The 15,968-nt window shown below is 35.9% G+C and overlaps 1 protein-coding gene across 1 annotated transcript in view; it reads left to right on the forward strand.

The window, feature by feature from the left end:
- Nucleotides 1-15,968, forward strand: part of LOC135696145 (attractin) — a 38,767-nt gene that overhangs the window by 19,544 nt on the left and 3,255 nt on the right. The window contains exons 18-28 of the mRNA XM_065215428.2: nucleotides 594-665; nucleotides 1,474-1,539; nucleotides 1,701-1,794; nucleotides 3,640-3,692; nucleotides 4,536-4,612; nucleotides 6,327-6,402; nucleotides 7,021-7,166; nucleotides 8,615-8,679; nucleotides 9,459-9,537; nucleotides 11,865-11,954; nucleotides 12,384-14,433. Coding sequence (XP_065071500.2) covers nucleotides 594-665; nucleotides 1,474-1,539; nucleotides 1,701-1,794; nucleotides 3,640-3,692; nucleotides 4,536-4,612; nucleotides 6,327-6,402; nucleotides 7,021-7,166; nucleotides 8,615-8,679; nucleotides 9,459-9,537; nucleotides 11,865-11,954; nucleotides 12,384-12,623 — 1,058 coding nt within the window. The 3' untranslated portion in view covers nucleotides 12,624-14,433. The remainder of the gene's footprint in view (nucleotides 1-593; nucleotides 666-1,473; nucleotides 1,540-1,700; nucleotides 1,795-3,639; nucleotides 3,693-4,535; nucleotides 4,613-6,326; nucleotides 6,403-7,020; nucleotides 7,167-8,614; nucleotides 8,680-9,458; nucleotides 9,538-11,864; nucleotides 11,955-12,383; nucleotides 14,434-15,968) is intronic.

A 15,968-nucleotide genomic window follows, 5' to 3' on the forward strand; every position in this document is an offset into this window, starting at 1 on the left:
TTTCATTTGTCTAAACAAGTTCTGGTTTTTGCTGTTTATGAATGTTTCGGTTAATATAAACCTATTCTATGTTCTCGCGAAGCTTTTCTTCATAAGGATAATGGCAATCAAAAATTGTTGTGACCGTATTTGTCCTAGACCATGTTTCCATCGCTATTTTCTTGTCTCTTACATGTAATTTTTCGTTTTGAGAAATACCCCTCTGTTCTTGGTATTTACTTTTCGATATCTCAAAGAGAAAGGGTCTTAATACTGTTTACCCTAATTCTCTCTATCCAACTCTTAAACTACCTGTCATCCTAGCATCAGCGCCTTCATTTGAGATTACCCTCGTGTACCATGAAGGAGTAGGAATTAATCTATATTGCGTAGGAAAATAACAGCAGGCGTTTATTCCCATCACTTTCTTTGCATAAGATACTAGGTTTATCTAAAAGGGTTTATAATAGGCAGGTGTCTACAACCAACATCCGCCAGTCTGTTTGAGAGCTTGGCTGTAGCCCCTTCCTTGATAAATTCGTATGTATTGATTTTAAACTTAATCATGTATGATAGTAGTTGTTTGATTCACAATATATGAATTTTACAAATAGGCTGCCAATGTAATGGACACAGTAAATGTCGCAATGGCTCAACCTGCGTCAAATGCATGAATAACACCACAGGTTTGATATTCTGATATTTTGCTCATTATGTCACAGTGCTAGCCTTGCTTTTATCTTTCATGCATTTTTACTTGTTGAAAACTTACAGTTCATGTTTTTGAACTGAATCAACGCATTATCATGCATATAAAACCACTGTAAGAACTCCAACAGACGTTACTTGTCACTGTTATGCAAAACTAATTAGAACGCTATAGAAACTTTAAGATGCAAAGCGTAAGAGTGTTGTGTAACGAGCCTATTTTTGATGCCAATGGAGACCACTGCAATGTTGCTGTTAGAATCCTTAACCAGTTTACACTTGTTGTTTCCATAAACAGTCAATTTCTTCTTGAATTTCTTAATTGATTTGATGGTTAAATCAGTTTTGTACACGTCTGTTTATCTCTATATGAAGTATCGAACGTCAAACAACAAACAGCCTGAAAGTTTCTCAGTTTTTCCTAAACATTCAAGTTGTCACGGGACGAGATGTGTTTGCATCATGGATAGGTTCATTTCCGATCTAAATTCTGTTACAGCAATTTCTAGGCTGTCAATGAGATAGTCGTGAAAGTGAAACTCCAGACATGTTGTTATAAGTAAATAATAAAGTATTAGTTTATTTTCGATGCCTGTAGCTTTCTGTTTTCTATAAATGGGTTTCTTGTACGATGCGTATATTGAGAAAAAACTCCTTTTTTAATGCCTGACGTTTCTGGTGTCTGACATATGACTGACATAGCCATAATTACGTCATGGTATTAAAATTGATACATGGTTGACTTATTCATGACGTCAAATTTAGCTGACATAATGTTTTTTCCAGGATTGAACTGTGAAAAATGCAAGCCTAGATACTATGGGATTGCTCTGAACAATGGCACATGCAAAGGTAATGCTAAGATTATTTGCTGGTAAAAAGATTGAATAATTATATTCTCTGCCCCTTTCTAACCAACTAATTGTAAAAGGGATCAAGATTTTATCGCATATGATACTCTTTGCCCCAATTTTGATGTTTGCGAAAACTCACATAACCGTTTTTTTTCGTAGAGTGCTATTGCAATAACCATGGTGTCAGTTGTGATAACGTCAATGGCAAATGTGAATGCGATACCGCAGGCTTGGTGGGGGATCACTGTGAACGGTAAGCGATTTATTTTCATGTATTACGTACATAATATTTTCATCATGTACATCATTTCGATATAAATTTTCCCAGTTGAGTATCATTTAGCTGCCTGTGATATGGGGTTTTCCATAAACCATTCTCGAAAACTGACAAGAATTTACTTCAAAACACTTCAAAACCCGGTCTAAATCGAAAACTTGATAGCAGAAGAGACAGAATCTCTTATTCGCTTAAAAACAGACATCGTTGACGTTTTCTGCCCAAGCTTGTTTGAAATATCACTAATTATGAATTTTGTTTAGAATTTCCTGTGGTCAGCTTGTGCTTTTTGGAAGAAATTGCCCAAGGACTGCTCAACGAAGGCCACAAGCAGCCTTAGAAGATTCCTCAGGGCAATACATATATTTAAAAAAGATTTTCGCCTTGTTTTTTTAACAGATAAAAAAGTAAAAAATTGGTTTACTTAATTGATGATTAATTTTTCCTGAATTTATTAGAAAAGCAAATATTTTAATTGATTTTAAAATTTGAGGAATGAGTAATGTTTTTGATTGGTCCTGTGGAAAAAGATTTAATCTTGTCTTGTTTGGTAACCCTCCATTAGACCCCAAATTGGATTTTTTATCATTAATTCCATATTATCAGTTGAATTTGGACAAGATAATGTCATCATGCTTGTTGGATAAAAAGATTCTCGCAGTTCATTAATTGTGCATTTTGAACTTGAATGGCGTGCTTACGTCAGAATACCATGTGATCTATTAGATTTCAAATCAATCAAATTGATGATATGTGACAAGTCTAGTTCATCGATATATTAAATAAAGATCAATCTTGATACTTGTTATACATATATCTGAAAATTAATAGTGATCGGAAGCTGATAAATGTATTAAGTTGTTTTGGCTATTATAAGAACGGTGTCAGATCCTTTGCGTTTAAGTGGATTTGATTCCAGTCTGTTGATTAGGATAGGACTAACGTCTTTGGGATATGAAGGGCAGTTCTAGCAAAGAGATTCAACCACAAGGCGGTGGCACTGTGTGCATCCAAGTAAAGATGTGCGCAGGGTTTTCGCTTTCAAGGGTTGGGAGATTACCAAACTTCACATTCTAAAGGGTAGGCATAACATCACTCTTGCACTCAGATCAATAGACAGGAAATAACATGCCAAACAGGCTATACCTACACCAGACAGAGCCCATTAAAATCAGAATTTTTATCGAAGTGAAACTCAATAATTTGGGCAACAATATTTAATTTTGACTCCCAAACTCCTCACACGTTTTTTGTCTAGCTCCAGGATGTCCCCGCCCGTAATGTGTGTAAGTTATGTTCTAAACTGGACTACCTTTATAGTCATTTTTTAAACTATCCATTTTTTAAACTGCGAAGTATTCCTTAGCGAAATTGCCAGAGACAATTTCTCTTTAGCTATTTTCAAGCCTTGAAATTTACCAATTACTCTTGCACAACTGTGGATTGGGTATTTCTGGCAGTTTGTCGTTTATCGATTAATCCTGTTGTAAAGGATTGTTTTTGATATTTTATTTCGCATTCTTACTTTAGTGGGTATTTAGAATTCCGAGAAAAAATATATCAAGTTATGAGCTGAGGCCCTCCCTTCTAGTTTGCTTGGCTCTTTGTGGTAATGTTGTCATACATTCAGCGGGCTCATCACTTACGATGCACGTAAATTGTTATCAATCCTTTTAAGCGGAAGGCTTATTCTGAGTAGAAAGAAAGAGGAACATTTTTTCGACTCTGTACCATATGATACATCGAATCAACTCTCGACTCACTCTCGGTTTTGAAAAGTAAAATTTGCTTTGCTCATTTGCGTTGTTATTTTTATTCTAGCTGTGATACAAATTCGTACATTGGTAATGCTTCAAATGGCGGTCATTGCTTTTGTAAGTCCTTTTAAGGGTCAATTTATTTTAAAATGCTAAATCGTTTTCCAGTCTGTCTAAAGACATTCATAAAAGGCTGTTGTTCTTGGCAGTTAACACTAATGCCTAAGTAGAAAATATTTGATATGCGACAGAGGCCATGTAAACAAGAATTAAGGTAAAGTCCATTACGAAGCTCGTAATTTGTCAGTAAAAGTTTGATTATAAACACTCTTTCAATGATATTTAGCCAGATGTTTTTTTTATCTCATGAAAGTGATTTCTAGTAGTTTCTGATCATTTTTTATCGATTTATCTTATATTGGTAAAGAACTTACACCTTCAAAACTAGACCATTTTCCCAAGCCTATTTTAGATAGACCATGACATCCACGCCGAGATGGCCCTTAACGTTATTTTGCTATATGAAATTATAATAAAAAGTAAAAACAAGTATAAATTATAGATTATAACAATGGAAGATCTTCATAACCAAATTGTTTCCCCTACAGATTACCTTCCGTTTCTCTACTATAATCGTTTGTATCAATTCCAGCTGCTTTTAACGGCTAAGAAATTACTGCAACGCAGTAAATTGGTAATGCCAATCTCAATGTAAAAGTAAAAGAGGAAATTATAAATGTTTATCTAATTGTTTGCATGAAGTTAGTGAAAACTATCGATAAAAAATGTATAATTTACTTTTGCGCGTCATTTTGTATCTAGCCAAGTAATATTACTCAATGTGACTGATATATGAAAACTTAATTTGATAGTCATTGTAGGCCTATTATTCATGGAATAATCCAGCCTTCCTGGTTGATTTATCAGTAGCTTTGATATTTTTATGTTTTCTTCTTTCAGATCGTTTGCAATTCGGCTTCCAATATAATTTCAATCGTACAAATAAGAATCACAACTTTTACGCTGTCCCAACAATTGTGAGTATAGAATATCTGATTCTTTTACTTGCGACTAGCTTTAGCTACTAGTTAATTCAGTTCAATTCAGTTCAATTAAATCCAGTTCAGTAACAGCGGTTAATCACAACGGTTAATCACTAGTTCAGTGACCAAGAGAGCAGTTGGTTGAACCCCTTCTCCTAATAATTCAGGAAATGATTTTTTTTATATCCATATAGAATATTACAAACATTGGCTACATTCTACTATACTTTAAATAACTATGCAACACTACAGGACGATGCCACGGGAGCAAAAATAAATGACTACACCACGGTCATAACACAAAGACATAGAACTAGACTAACATCTACGATACAGCTTGCTTATACCCCATTCACACCGCCAAACCAGCCCAAACCAAACCAGAAAATGATTTAATGATTCCCTTAGCATATTGTAAATTTTTAAGACCCGTAAATCCTCAGTTTTATTCACGGTTCCTACCGATATTTGTTTTACTTACACATTTTGGCCACTCACTGCCCTTTGATCACGTGGTTTTATCGTACAATACACGGGTTCTCATCAAATCACTTGCTCAAAACACCAATGACCGATAACAAGAGCAATTTGTCATTTTCCTTTTAATAATCATTAGGCATTGCAGTACCAACACTGTTCTCACATGACACCACTTTGTCGCTCAACAATCGTCCGAGTATTAAACCTTTCAAGGAAGCAATTTTTCCAATTAGCGTATTTCGATCCTTCATCCTGCTAACACGATCAGCTCTGAAACAAAAATTTTTATGCCCCAACGTATTCATATGGTTAAGTCTCATAGTAAGTTCGAAGTAAGTGGTGCGGTGCCTAAAACGGTATACTGTGAACTTTGTATCTAAAATATCTTCTTCGTCGTCATTTGTACCGAAAAGATTTGTGTGAGAATTTTCTTAATTTCCACTCAACTAATTTTTTTCAAAAGAACAGACGTTAGCTTCATCACCATCAACTAACATACAATCTTTTTCTTGGTGTACTTGAATTTTATTGTAAACGACAGAGTTGAGTCCAAAAGCCATGCTCGAGGTAGCCATAAGGTGTGAAATTTCTTGAAGCCTTTATAGCTTTTAGCCAATGGGAATGACCCAAAACAGCACGATTATAACGAAGCCGGCACAGAATTATACTTGATGAATGTAAGACCGATAGTGGTAGTGGAAAATAGGGCTAGTTGTGCCAGCGAAAAACATTGTTTTCGCCTAAAACATGCGAGAAGCAAACATTTAGTAATGGAACTTTCTATTAGAAGAAAAAGGGGTGTTTTTATGAGAGAAGAACCTGGCGTTTATAAGAAAATACAGTACTTTCTTATACAAAATTACGATTTGTTAACTGATCTTTGTAACATAATATGTAAATTTTATCACTTGAAGAAATCCAGAAATTATTTGCACCTGCGTTTGCCCATTTTTTCATCAGAATGAAATATTATCTAGTTTGATGGTAAAATATGTTAGTAGCAGGTGGCAAATCCATATTGAGTGCTTTTACCGTCGCTTTTGGCAGTGCAGATGACTTATTTACAATACCAATCGGATAATACGAGTAAGAATGAGCATGGATTCTTTAGTAAAATCGACTTGTTATTCAAAATCAAGATCCTCATACAAACTTCTGAGATCTCTAGTATAGATTGAGTACTAAATCAGTCTCGTTGTTTCTTATGGGGTTGTTTGTTTTCATGCAGAGTGATAAGGAAGTCAAATTTGAAGTGCATGTCAGATCAGGGGACCGTGCATACATGAATCTATCATATACAACAGGTAGGCGTTATTTTGTTAATCAAATATGCTAAGTGTAATCAGAGTCAGTTGTATACGAACTAAACAGCCTAGTATTTTATGGTTTCATCTGCGGTTTTCTGTTATTCCAGGTATTTCCACAAGGTAATGCTTTTATTTCTGGGTGAATCTTTGTCACGAGTCTTTGCCTTTTTTATAGAAAGAAAGTCGGAATTTAAAGTCGAAGATTTTTTTTTGGGATGTGCTAGTTAAATTTTATAAAATGATGAAATATACTGTGAAATAGACTAGAATATCTCATTGCAAGTAGAAGGCTTTGAGTGTTTTCAATGCTTTGAGCCAAAAGCACATCAAAGAAGAGCAATGGCGGGAGAGAATATTGCCAGAAAGCGAAGCTTTGGCTGCATATAACAATCAAGTCTTAGCTATTTCCATTATTGATTTTCTTCGGCTTAGAACTGTTTAGAAAAGAGTTTATGGGCCATAAAATCAGAGGGTTATTCATTTTTGACATTTTTGACGTTATTCATAGCAATACTGGATCGATAATGACCCGGTTTGTGAAAAATCCGGTCTTTTCCATCTTTGGTAACTTCGTTGCATCTGCTCTCATGTTATGAAACGTTATTGTTTCTCTAGATGGCAAAGAGGTTTTTGTCGTGAAAAAGTTTGTTCTGGGTGCATATGGAAAGAAATTCTCTGCTGAAAATTTCAAAATAAGGAGACATGTTGGACCAATATTCAAGATATATCTTTACAATATTTCAAGGAATACTGGATTTAAGGTGATTGCTGAATATTATTTTTTGAATTATTTGTTTACATTCATGGCTCTACATGGATTGTGTAAAAAACCGTACGCAACGCAGGACAGTGTAATTAAAACCATACTCTAGCTAACATTTTTTTTTATGCCTCTACAATCTTCCCTGTCAAAACTCCAAATCTTGGATTGTTTTCAGTATTCAAGTTTCGACAAAACCTGTCTCATATTACTAATAATCTACAAATGCTACGATGATATGCACCTTCAAGTTGGACTGTTTTAGAAAATATTTTTTTGATCAAAACAACTTACAGAGAAGATAAAAGTGTTTGACAATTGAATTCAAAGATTACATTCTGGAAATTTTTTCTATTGCCAAAAGATTTCAAAGCATACAATCTAAAACATGGTAGGGGCTTTGTCTCTGTTTTGATAGAACTTCTGTTGTAATTTTTTCACTTGAATGCATCCTGTTTCATTTAACGATTGATTGTTTTTTAATAACGATTGACATTTTACAATGTGGTACAATCAGACTGTGGTTAAAGAACCTTTTTTCTATATCTGTAATTCAAGAATCTTTTTTCAATCCCGTCACTTGCTTTTCAATTGTCATTCCCTAAGTCCTTTGTTATCTGCCACCTTGTTTCTTTCATTTCTTCGGCTGATTTCATTTGTCATCGTCTTTCTCTCTTGTTTTCGTTCATTTCCAGTTCTCACGAGTTAAAAAACAATAAAGAAAATCGTTTTTACTTACAGTAGCGTGGTCTCAGTCTATAAATGCACTATAAATTCGTGGTCTCTAGTCAGGCAAGCATTGGATCCTTGAATCATTGCCTTTTTTAACTTCGGGTGTCTTATTGTTACAGTTGATTCCATAACCTGAAAATATCTTTGTTTTGTCTACCTTATAATGAGACAAATGTAACACATAGACCAAGGGACATTTGTAGATTGCTTTTTGTTTGGTTTGCTAGAATTCTGTTGAGCCATATGAAAAGATATATGAAAAAATTCGTGAAGCAAAATATTATAGTTTCTTAGCACTCTGTTTGCGTGACATTTAGAAATTCCACCAAGGATCTTCGGTGGATCTGCGGTTGACTGAAACGCTATTATATATTAGTGTTTAATAGGCACTTTCATTCACGTTTTGCTTCTTAAAGAAATTGACTAGTTTTTACAATTTTACGGCCATAAACATTAACATTATGGAATTTCCAATAGGAGCCATTCAGAGGGTACGAAATGTCGCAAAAAGATGTAAAAACATGAAATGTATGTTTGTCCAAGGCATCAAACCATCTCCTGGACAGATACCGCCCACTAAATATTCAAGCCCTGTTTTGATAGATTTCTTTTCTGCAATCGTTCCAGCTTTGCAGTAAAAGAGAGTTTGAAGTTATGCATAACTCTGTTGCTTCTTGTGAATAATTTTTGCCAATAAATAACATCTTATATCTATAGGTGTCATTTGACCAGGTTATGCCAAATTCTCTCAACTGGCTACATTTTCTCATTGTGTTCCTTATGTAAGTATCTCAATAGTTTTGTTTCTCCCATACCTCCCCTTGAAGTTAGTCACATTGATTCTAAAAGCTCCCCAATATATTGACACTGTTGTGTCTTTGTGTTTTGCCACCTCACTTGACTGAAAATTATCCTGTGATGCCTCTGCTTATTCCTGTCTTTCCCTATTAATTTTAGCCTTTCTTCCAGTTTGGGTTGAAGTCCTTTTATATTTAAGCGTAGACTTCGTAACAGCGAATCCAGATAACCGATATGTATCCGGCATTTTCACGTATTTTTGTCACTTGTGCTATTTCAAATACTCCGAATAAAATTTGGCCTAGCGTTCTTTCGATATCATGATCTATTAAAACGTTTTGTAGCACGCTGTATACTGTTTTTCATAAAGAAGGGAATTCAAGTCACTGAAAATTTGCGTATCTGTTCATTCAGTAGAAAGCCAAAAGGCTTTGCATTGGAGATTTACTCGATTTTTAAAACTTTGCTTTCGTTTGGGTTAGGTTTTGCATTCCGGGCGATTTGTAAGTCTCTTGGTTTTCAGTCTATGTGTGTATCATTCTAATAAGAATGAAATCCTCGATTCGCTGGAGCCTGTGAAATCTTAACCCGGGTCGATAAAAAGAGTTGATCTCACTAGAAACAGCATACTTTCTACTTGCCGGTTTGAATCAATAACCGGGTTGAATTTCTCATATATACACCCTTTTACATTGTTTTATAGCACGGTTCTAATGCTTGTGTATTTGTGTACTTTAAACCCATTTTCCTTTTTGTATCGTAGCTGCTTCTGCTCGTTGCTGATAATATTGATCGTTGTCTGGAAGCTTAAACAACAATATAGTAATTACCAATACAGTAGGGTAAGCAAACTTGATGTTTTCGAATGTAGAAAGATGCAATGAACTGCTCAATTTTAATTTGGGACTGCATATGGACTGCATATGGACAGCAAGGGGACTACATAGGGACAGCATATGAGCTGCATAGGGACATCATATCAGCTGCATAGGGGCAACATACGAGGGTCACTCCAAAATTATTGAGATATTCAAAAACCGCAAGAGGCATCGTGTTCAAATTTTCACAGTTTCTCAAAATACTCTCCACTGGCTTCCACACAAAGTCTCATACGATAAAACCACATATCAAAACAATGGGCCCATTTTTCCGCAGCCAGGTCCGGAACAGCCTCGTTGAAGGCACTAACTGCATCATCAGCGCTATCAAACTTGGTTCCGCGAATTTTTTCTTTCAACGCTGGAAAGAGAAAGAAGTCACAAGGTGCCAAATCATGTGAATAAGGCGGGTGGGTCATCAACTGAACTGATTTTTCGGACAGAAAGTCGATGGTCAAAGCAGCTGTGTGAGCGTAAGCGTTGTCATGGTGCCAAAGTAGACCTCTTAAGCCGGTCCTTGGACGTTTATTTCGCCAAATTTCTAGAACCTGTGGTATGCAGTGGTTAACATACCAATCCGCGTTCACTGTACGACGGTCTTCAACTTGAATGGTTGCGACATGACCCGTCTTTGAGAAAAATGACGCAACCATCCTTTTGCCGACGCTTCTGGATCGCCGAAATTTTTGCGGCGGGTTTTCACCTGGAAGGATCCAAATTGAGGATTGGCGCTTTGTCTCCGGGTCAAATTGGTAAACCCAACTTTTATCGCCTGTCACAATGTCATAAACCCGTTTCGACTTCCCTTCATTAAATTTTTGCAGCATAAACTGGCACCAATTGACGCGCTGCTCTTTTTGCTCATCTGACAAGCAATGTGGCACCCAGCGGGCAGCCACTTTCCGAACTTGCAGGTTTTCATGCAAAATTGTGTGCAATGCTGCTGATCCAATCTTTACGCTATCCTGCATCATAGAATAAGTCATCCGACCATCTTGCCTTAGCATCTTCTCCACAGCGGCAACTGATTCTGGCACAACAGCAGTTGGGGGCCTCCCTGGGTGGGTCTCATCTTTAAGGCTCTCCCTCCCTCACTTAAATTCGGCAAACCATCAAAAAACTGTTGCCCTTGAAGGTGCATTATCTCCAAATGTCTGCAGAAGTTGAGCTAGGCACTCTTCTTGTTTCAGCCCCCTTTTAAAATCATAATAAATCATTGCGCGAAAATCACGTCTTTCAAGCTCCATTTTTAACAAATAAGAACATCTAAGGTGCTGAAATTCAAAACCCTTTTTTATTTTTTTCCCGCGCTTTAAATTAACAAAAATTACAAAACATGGGTGAAATAGATGGTACAAGCCACCAAAAAAATTTCAAACTGATATCTCAAGCGGTTACTGAATATCTCAATAATTTTGGAGTGACCCTCGTATGAGCTGCATAGGGACAGCATATGAACTGCATAGAGGCTGTATAGGGACTGCATAGGGACTTTATAGGGACTGCATAGGGGCTGCATATTGACTGCATAAAGACTTCATAGGGACAAAAGACGGAACAATCGCAACAAAAGCCGAATCATTTGTTTTTAATTGGATACCAAAAAGTAATTAACGATATATTTCATGTAACGACTCCAAACCCTTGCCTTGAAGCATGGTTTAAATCATTTGAACAAAAGGGCTCATAAATTCAACCAAAAATAAGGAACATAATAAAAGGACGCGCTGTGCGATAATAAGAGCGGTTTCTGTAAATTTTGTTATTATGCCAGTAGGGGAAAGTTCGTCCCGCTCGAATTGAAGGGCTTTGTTGTCCAGTTTTTTTGGTTTTGTTTAATCTATTTTGAATAGAAAACAACAGATGTCGAAGTTTGAAAAATGAATCAGTTTCACGTGGACAATCCTTAATTCCTCGTTTTCACTGGGCTGGGAAAAAAATAAAAACGGGTAAAAGTTTTCGAAATAACACGAACAGCGAAAAACAGAATGCGAAAGATTTTTTTGTCCAATTTATCTCAGTGTAAAAAGTCAGGTATAACCAAAGGGTAAGAAGAAATTTATACCCTGGAGCGGATCGAATATAACGGGGAAGGAATATTGGCACATGTGATTGGTCCCCTGTCTTTAATTATTTAGAAGCTGTTCTTCGCCTCAGGGAAACGAATTCTTCCTTTCTACGCCAGTTGGGTTTTTTAATGAAGATAGTTTCAAAACTGTTTTGATAAAAAGACGACCTTGTTGAAAGGCTTTGGAACATATATGTGATGAAAGTTTTGAAATCTTTTTCAGCGACGCCGTGTTGAATTGCAAGAAATGGCGAGTAGGCCATTCTCAAGCATCACTCTGTGTTGTGGTGACAAGTTGAAAGGATATCTGAAGGCACGTATTTCCTTGTAGCTATCGCGTTATGAGTTATGGCCTTTAAGTATGTTGCTTATTAAGATGCCAAAAGTCATCTATTCAACGCTCGAGAATAAGTCTTATGTTAAAAGGCACTGAATTTTGTTCAAAAATGGATGCAAGTGATAAAAAGAGATGGTGTTTCCAGTTTATTTGTTGTGACACAATCTTTTGACAGCATTTCATAGTTTAGCTTTACTAACATATTATGAATAACAATTCAATTTAATAACATATTATGAATAACAATTCAATTCAATAAAATGTCTCCATTAGCCTCTAAGAGGAGCACTTTCTTTAACAAAGTGAACAGGGAACATTTCTATTATCTGTAAGATATAGTTGCTACTATCTTCATTTGTACCTGTTTGTTGATCAGATCTTAACAGGAAATTTCTTTCATTGTAGGCCGGGCCAACTCCGATCGGTATTGAACCGTTTGCGCATGGTCATGCAGCCGTTGCCTCGGTTCTAATTGAATTACCTCGTTCGGGGAGTGGCTATACTCCAAAGGGACAGAGTGGTCTTTGTGTAGGGAGCACTGTGATTGTTCATCGGCATCAGAAACTTACCCTGAGTTCGCAGCAGCAACTTTATATATTTAAAGGGCGGCAAAAGAATCGCCAACAAACTCCGGTTAATGTTTAATTCATATTTATCTATTTTTTGTAATTTTTGTATAATTGGTATTTAGATTTTTACCGAGCGAGCAGATTTTAAATACGAAGTGCGATTCTGTTGTAGACATCCTGAATTGAAAAATGATCTTGGTCTAGAATGATTCCTTTTATGTATATAGTTCCTTTCACGTGACATTAGCTCATTAAATCATCAAAAAATAAATGGTAGAACTTACTCGATTTTGTCTACTTTTTTTAACAACGCTTGTTACATTTTTAGATAATTTCGTGAAATGTAAATAGTTTGCCATTGCATCTTGCATTGATCATGAAATAAGCTTACTAATCAAACAAGAATAATCAAATTGATACAGTACTGGGTGCCAAAATAAATACGAGCACAATATATCGAATTTGGGAGCTTGCTATTTAAAAGTTGACTTGCAATGGTGGATTAATTTTACCACCTTGTCAGTTATTATTAAGTGAATGAAACACGTAACAATCTTGTAAGGCTTATAAATTGAAAAAAAAACAGTAAAATGAAAAACTGTGTTAATCGAAATAGTGTCAATTTTTAACTTTATTCAATTATCATTTCTTTCTTACCCTTATTTGTCTTTCCTGTGTTGAGGATTCTTAATATAAATTTTTTTAGAGGGGATGATTTAATTTTTTTGATGGATTATTTCGCAAGATTTTAATTTTTTTATTATATATCGTTATCCATCCTTATAAATAACCTGCTCCATGGCTAATGATGCCGGCATTATCTTGCATTTTGCTTATCGTTTCGAATGTATATTTAATCTTCCTCGTTGAAAACTTCTGGAAAGAATATTATTCCGCAGTTATGAAGATTTTTGGAATGTTTAAACAAAATATATTCAGCTGCCTTCCATCCTTACTTTTTATGTCAAGTTACACAAATAATTTTCTTGTTCATCAAATCCCATTGTAACAACAGACCTTGTTGTCGGAAACGTTGTTAAAATTTCTAGTTTACTAATTTTAATACCACTCTTTTGGGGTTTCGAGTTGACCCCAGGTCTTCATAGAACAAACTGCAAGCCTATTCTAGACAATGGCCCTCATGTTCACCTCCAGACAATTTCCGATTTCCACATTTCTTTCAAAGCTATTTTTAACTTTGACCATGATTTTGGATAATTGTAATCATCTTTCTGGTACAATGCAATAACATCCGATTTCTGGAAATTAGTCTTAGTTGTCACGTTAGTTTTTGCTGTTGCTGTTGCTTGCGTTTGTAAGTAGATGCCTAACAAGAATATTTTCAGGATGTAAATTTGCGGCAGTAGAATGAAGGATTTTCCTCGCCTGTGTTTGTATCTTTTTACCTGACACAAAAAGACATGTTATCGTACTTTATTTATTTATAGTCAACAGAAAACCTTTGGGCCTTTTTGATTGACTTTGATTCATTATGGGCGTAGCCGATGCAAAACGTACAGGGGGGGGGGGGGGCTCTGTAAGGATCTTACCGAAATATTTTCTTATCGAGATAGAACTGCCCGATTGGGGCCTTAAATGCAATAAGTTTGCCTGAATAGAGGGGATTGCCGTCCTCCCGCCTTGTAACGTTGATTTTTTTGTGTATTATAACTTTGACGTCAACCGAAAGCACAAATAGAAAGATATTTAATTATCGGAAATACAGTGTATCTTACTGTCCGTAATCATGGTTTGGTTCTGTGAAGGAGATAAATCGTGATCGCGTCCTGCGAGTGGAAGCCTGGTACCAAATTCGTCCTCGCTGTTTTTCTTTTGCATAAACGTTGTTGGAAGTACAGCAGCCTGTTAATACTTTTAAATTGAAGGTTCGTGTGCTTTGGTTTTATTTCAACAGATAAATTTAACTATGCTTTTTATATTTGTTCGTTTTGTGGCATTATTTAGTTATTTGTGGCTGTAAGGTCCTGGAAGACATCTCTCACTATATAGGCCTAGGCCTAGGAGGCATTAAAGCCCTTTTGCCTGACCACACAGTACATACCAGTGTGTAATCTGACATATAGGAGCGCCTATTGCGCCAATTGTTTTTTTATTTTCTGTTTTCATGGCAAGTCTGTCAGGTATATATGTATCTGTCTGATGCCCCTCTGGAGTCTAGGTGGGAGCACTAAGCACAGGTGAAACTTAAAAAGTAGACAGCCTCTAGACAAAGGACAATTTGCTGAATTGGTTTTTTAAGGGTCAATGTCAAGCTCAGCTCAAGGGATCATTAAGTGAGGACTGAGATGCCAAGTCAAACTAAATTCATTTTTATGGGAAGACTTTGATCTCCCATTTTGTGTGTTACGTGTAATTTTAAAGTCAAGTGGTTGATTACCAGTTTGCATTCCTATATTTCTATGTGGGTAAGTCCAATATACAGTAACTTCTGACCTGTTTGAGGTGCAGTTCCAGAGAAAAATCTGACTTGAACAGAAGGGAGGGGCTAAGAGCTACATTCCCAGGAAAATTTCATAAGACCACCCCTTTACAATTAGCAGCAATTGCTTCATTTTTGCAAACAAGCACTCAATCAATAATTAAAATAACTGACCTGAGTAGAGTTTTAAAGGTATGATGCGGATGTAGCTAGCAGCTAATATGGTGGCATGGGAAGATCCCCCCCCCCCCCTCTTGAACTTCAAGGAATGCATGGATTGATTGTATTCCTATTTTGGTTGGGGAGCTTTTTACAGAGAACTCAGGTTTGCAATTGTTAATTTAGGTGGAGTCATATTTTCCAGCAATTCACACAGATCCCCAGCTGATTAGATGATAAGACAAATTATTTTTTTGAATTGGGTTTAAAGATTTATCTATTGAAATTATGGGCTGAACATGGTATTGCCAGGAGATGTTAAGACAGCATGTTTGAGGGCCAAAAGACAAACCAAATGAAGTTCTTTTCAATCTATAGAGATTTTTCATGTACATCTATTTATTGCAATAATTAAATCAAACAAACTAATTAGGTCAGAAATCAGATCAATACACTTTTCCACCATTTTTAATTTCAAATTCATTACTCAAAATTAATCGAAAAAAGGAACCATAGAAATTATATATAAGCTTAGTTTTTGCCATGAAAATTTAATTAATATGTTGTGCAATTAAAAACAATAAATAATGTCTAAATGTGTTAAAGCAATGTTTATAATATCTCAATCAGGGCTGGAAAATGTCCGGCAGCTGCGGCAGCAGCCCTGCCAGGTTTATTCAGTACAAATTTATTGCAGGAAATTGTTGCTGTTTGCCAGGAAATTTTAAGCGTGAAATTTCCATACTTGATTTTAATATGAACATTAAATTCATGTTACACTCTTTCTACGGAACACTGTTTTGTTGTGATATACACACATAC

This window comes from Rhopilema esculentum, chromosome 14 (assembly GCF_057945365.1).
Source record: "Rhopilema esculentum isolate cy_ngs chromosome 14, ASM5794536v1, whole genome shotgun sequence".
NCBI lineage: Eukaryota > Metazoa > Cnidaria > Scyphozoa > Rhizostomeae > Rhizostomatidae > Rhopilema > Rhopilema esculentum.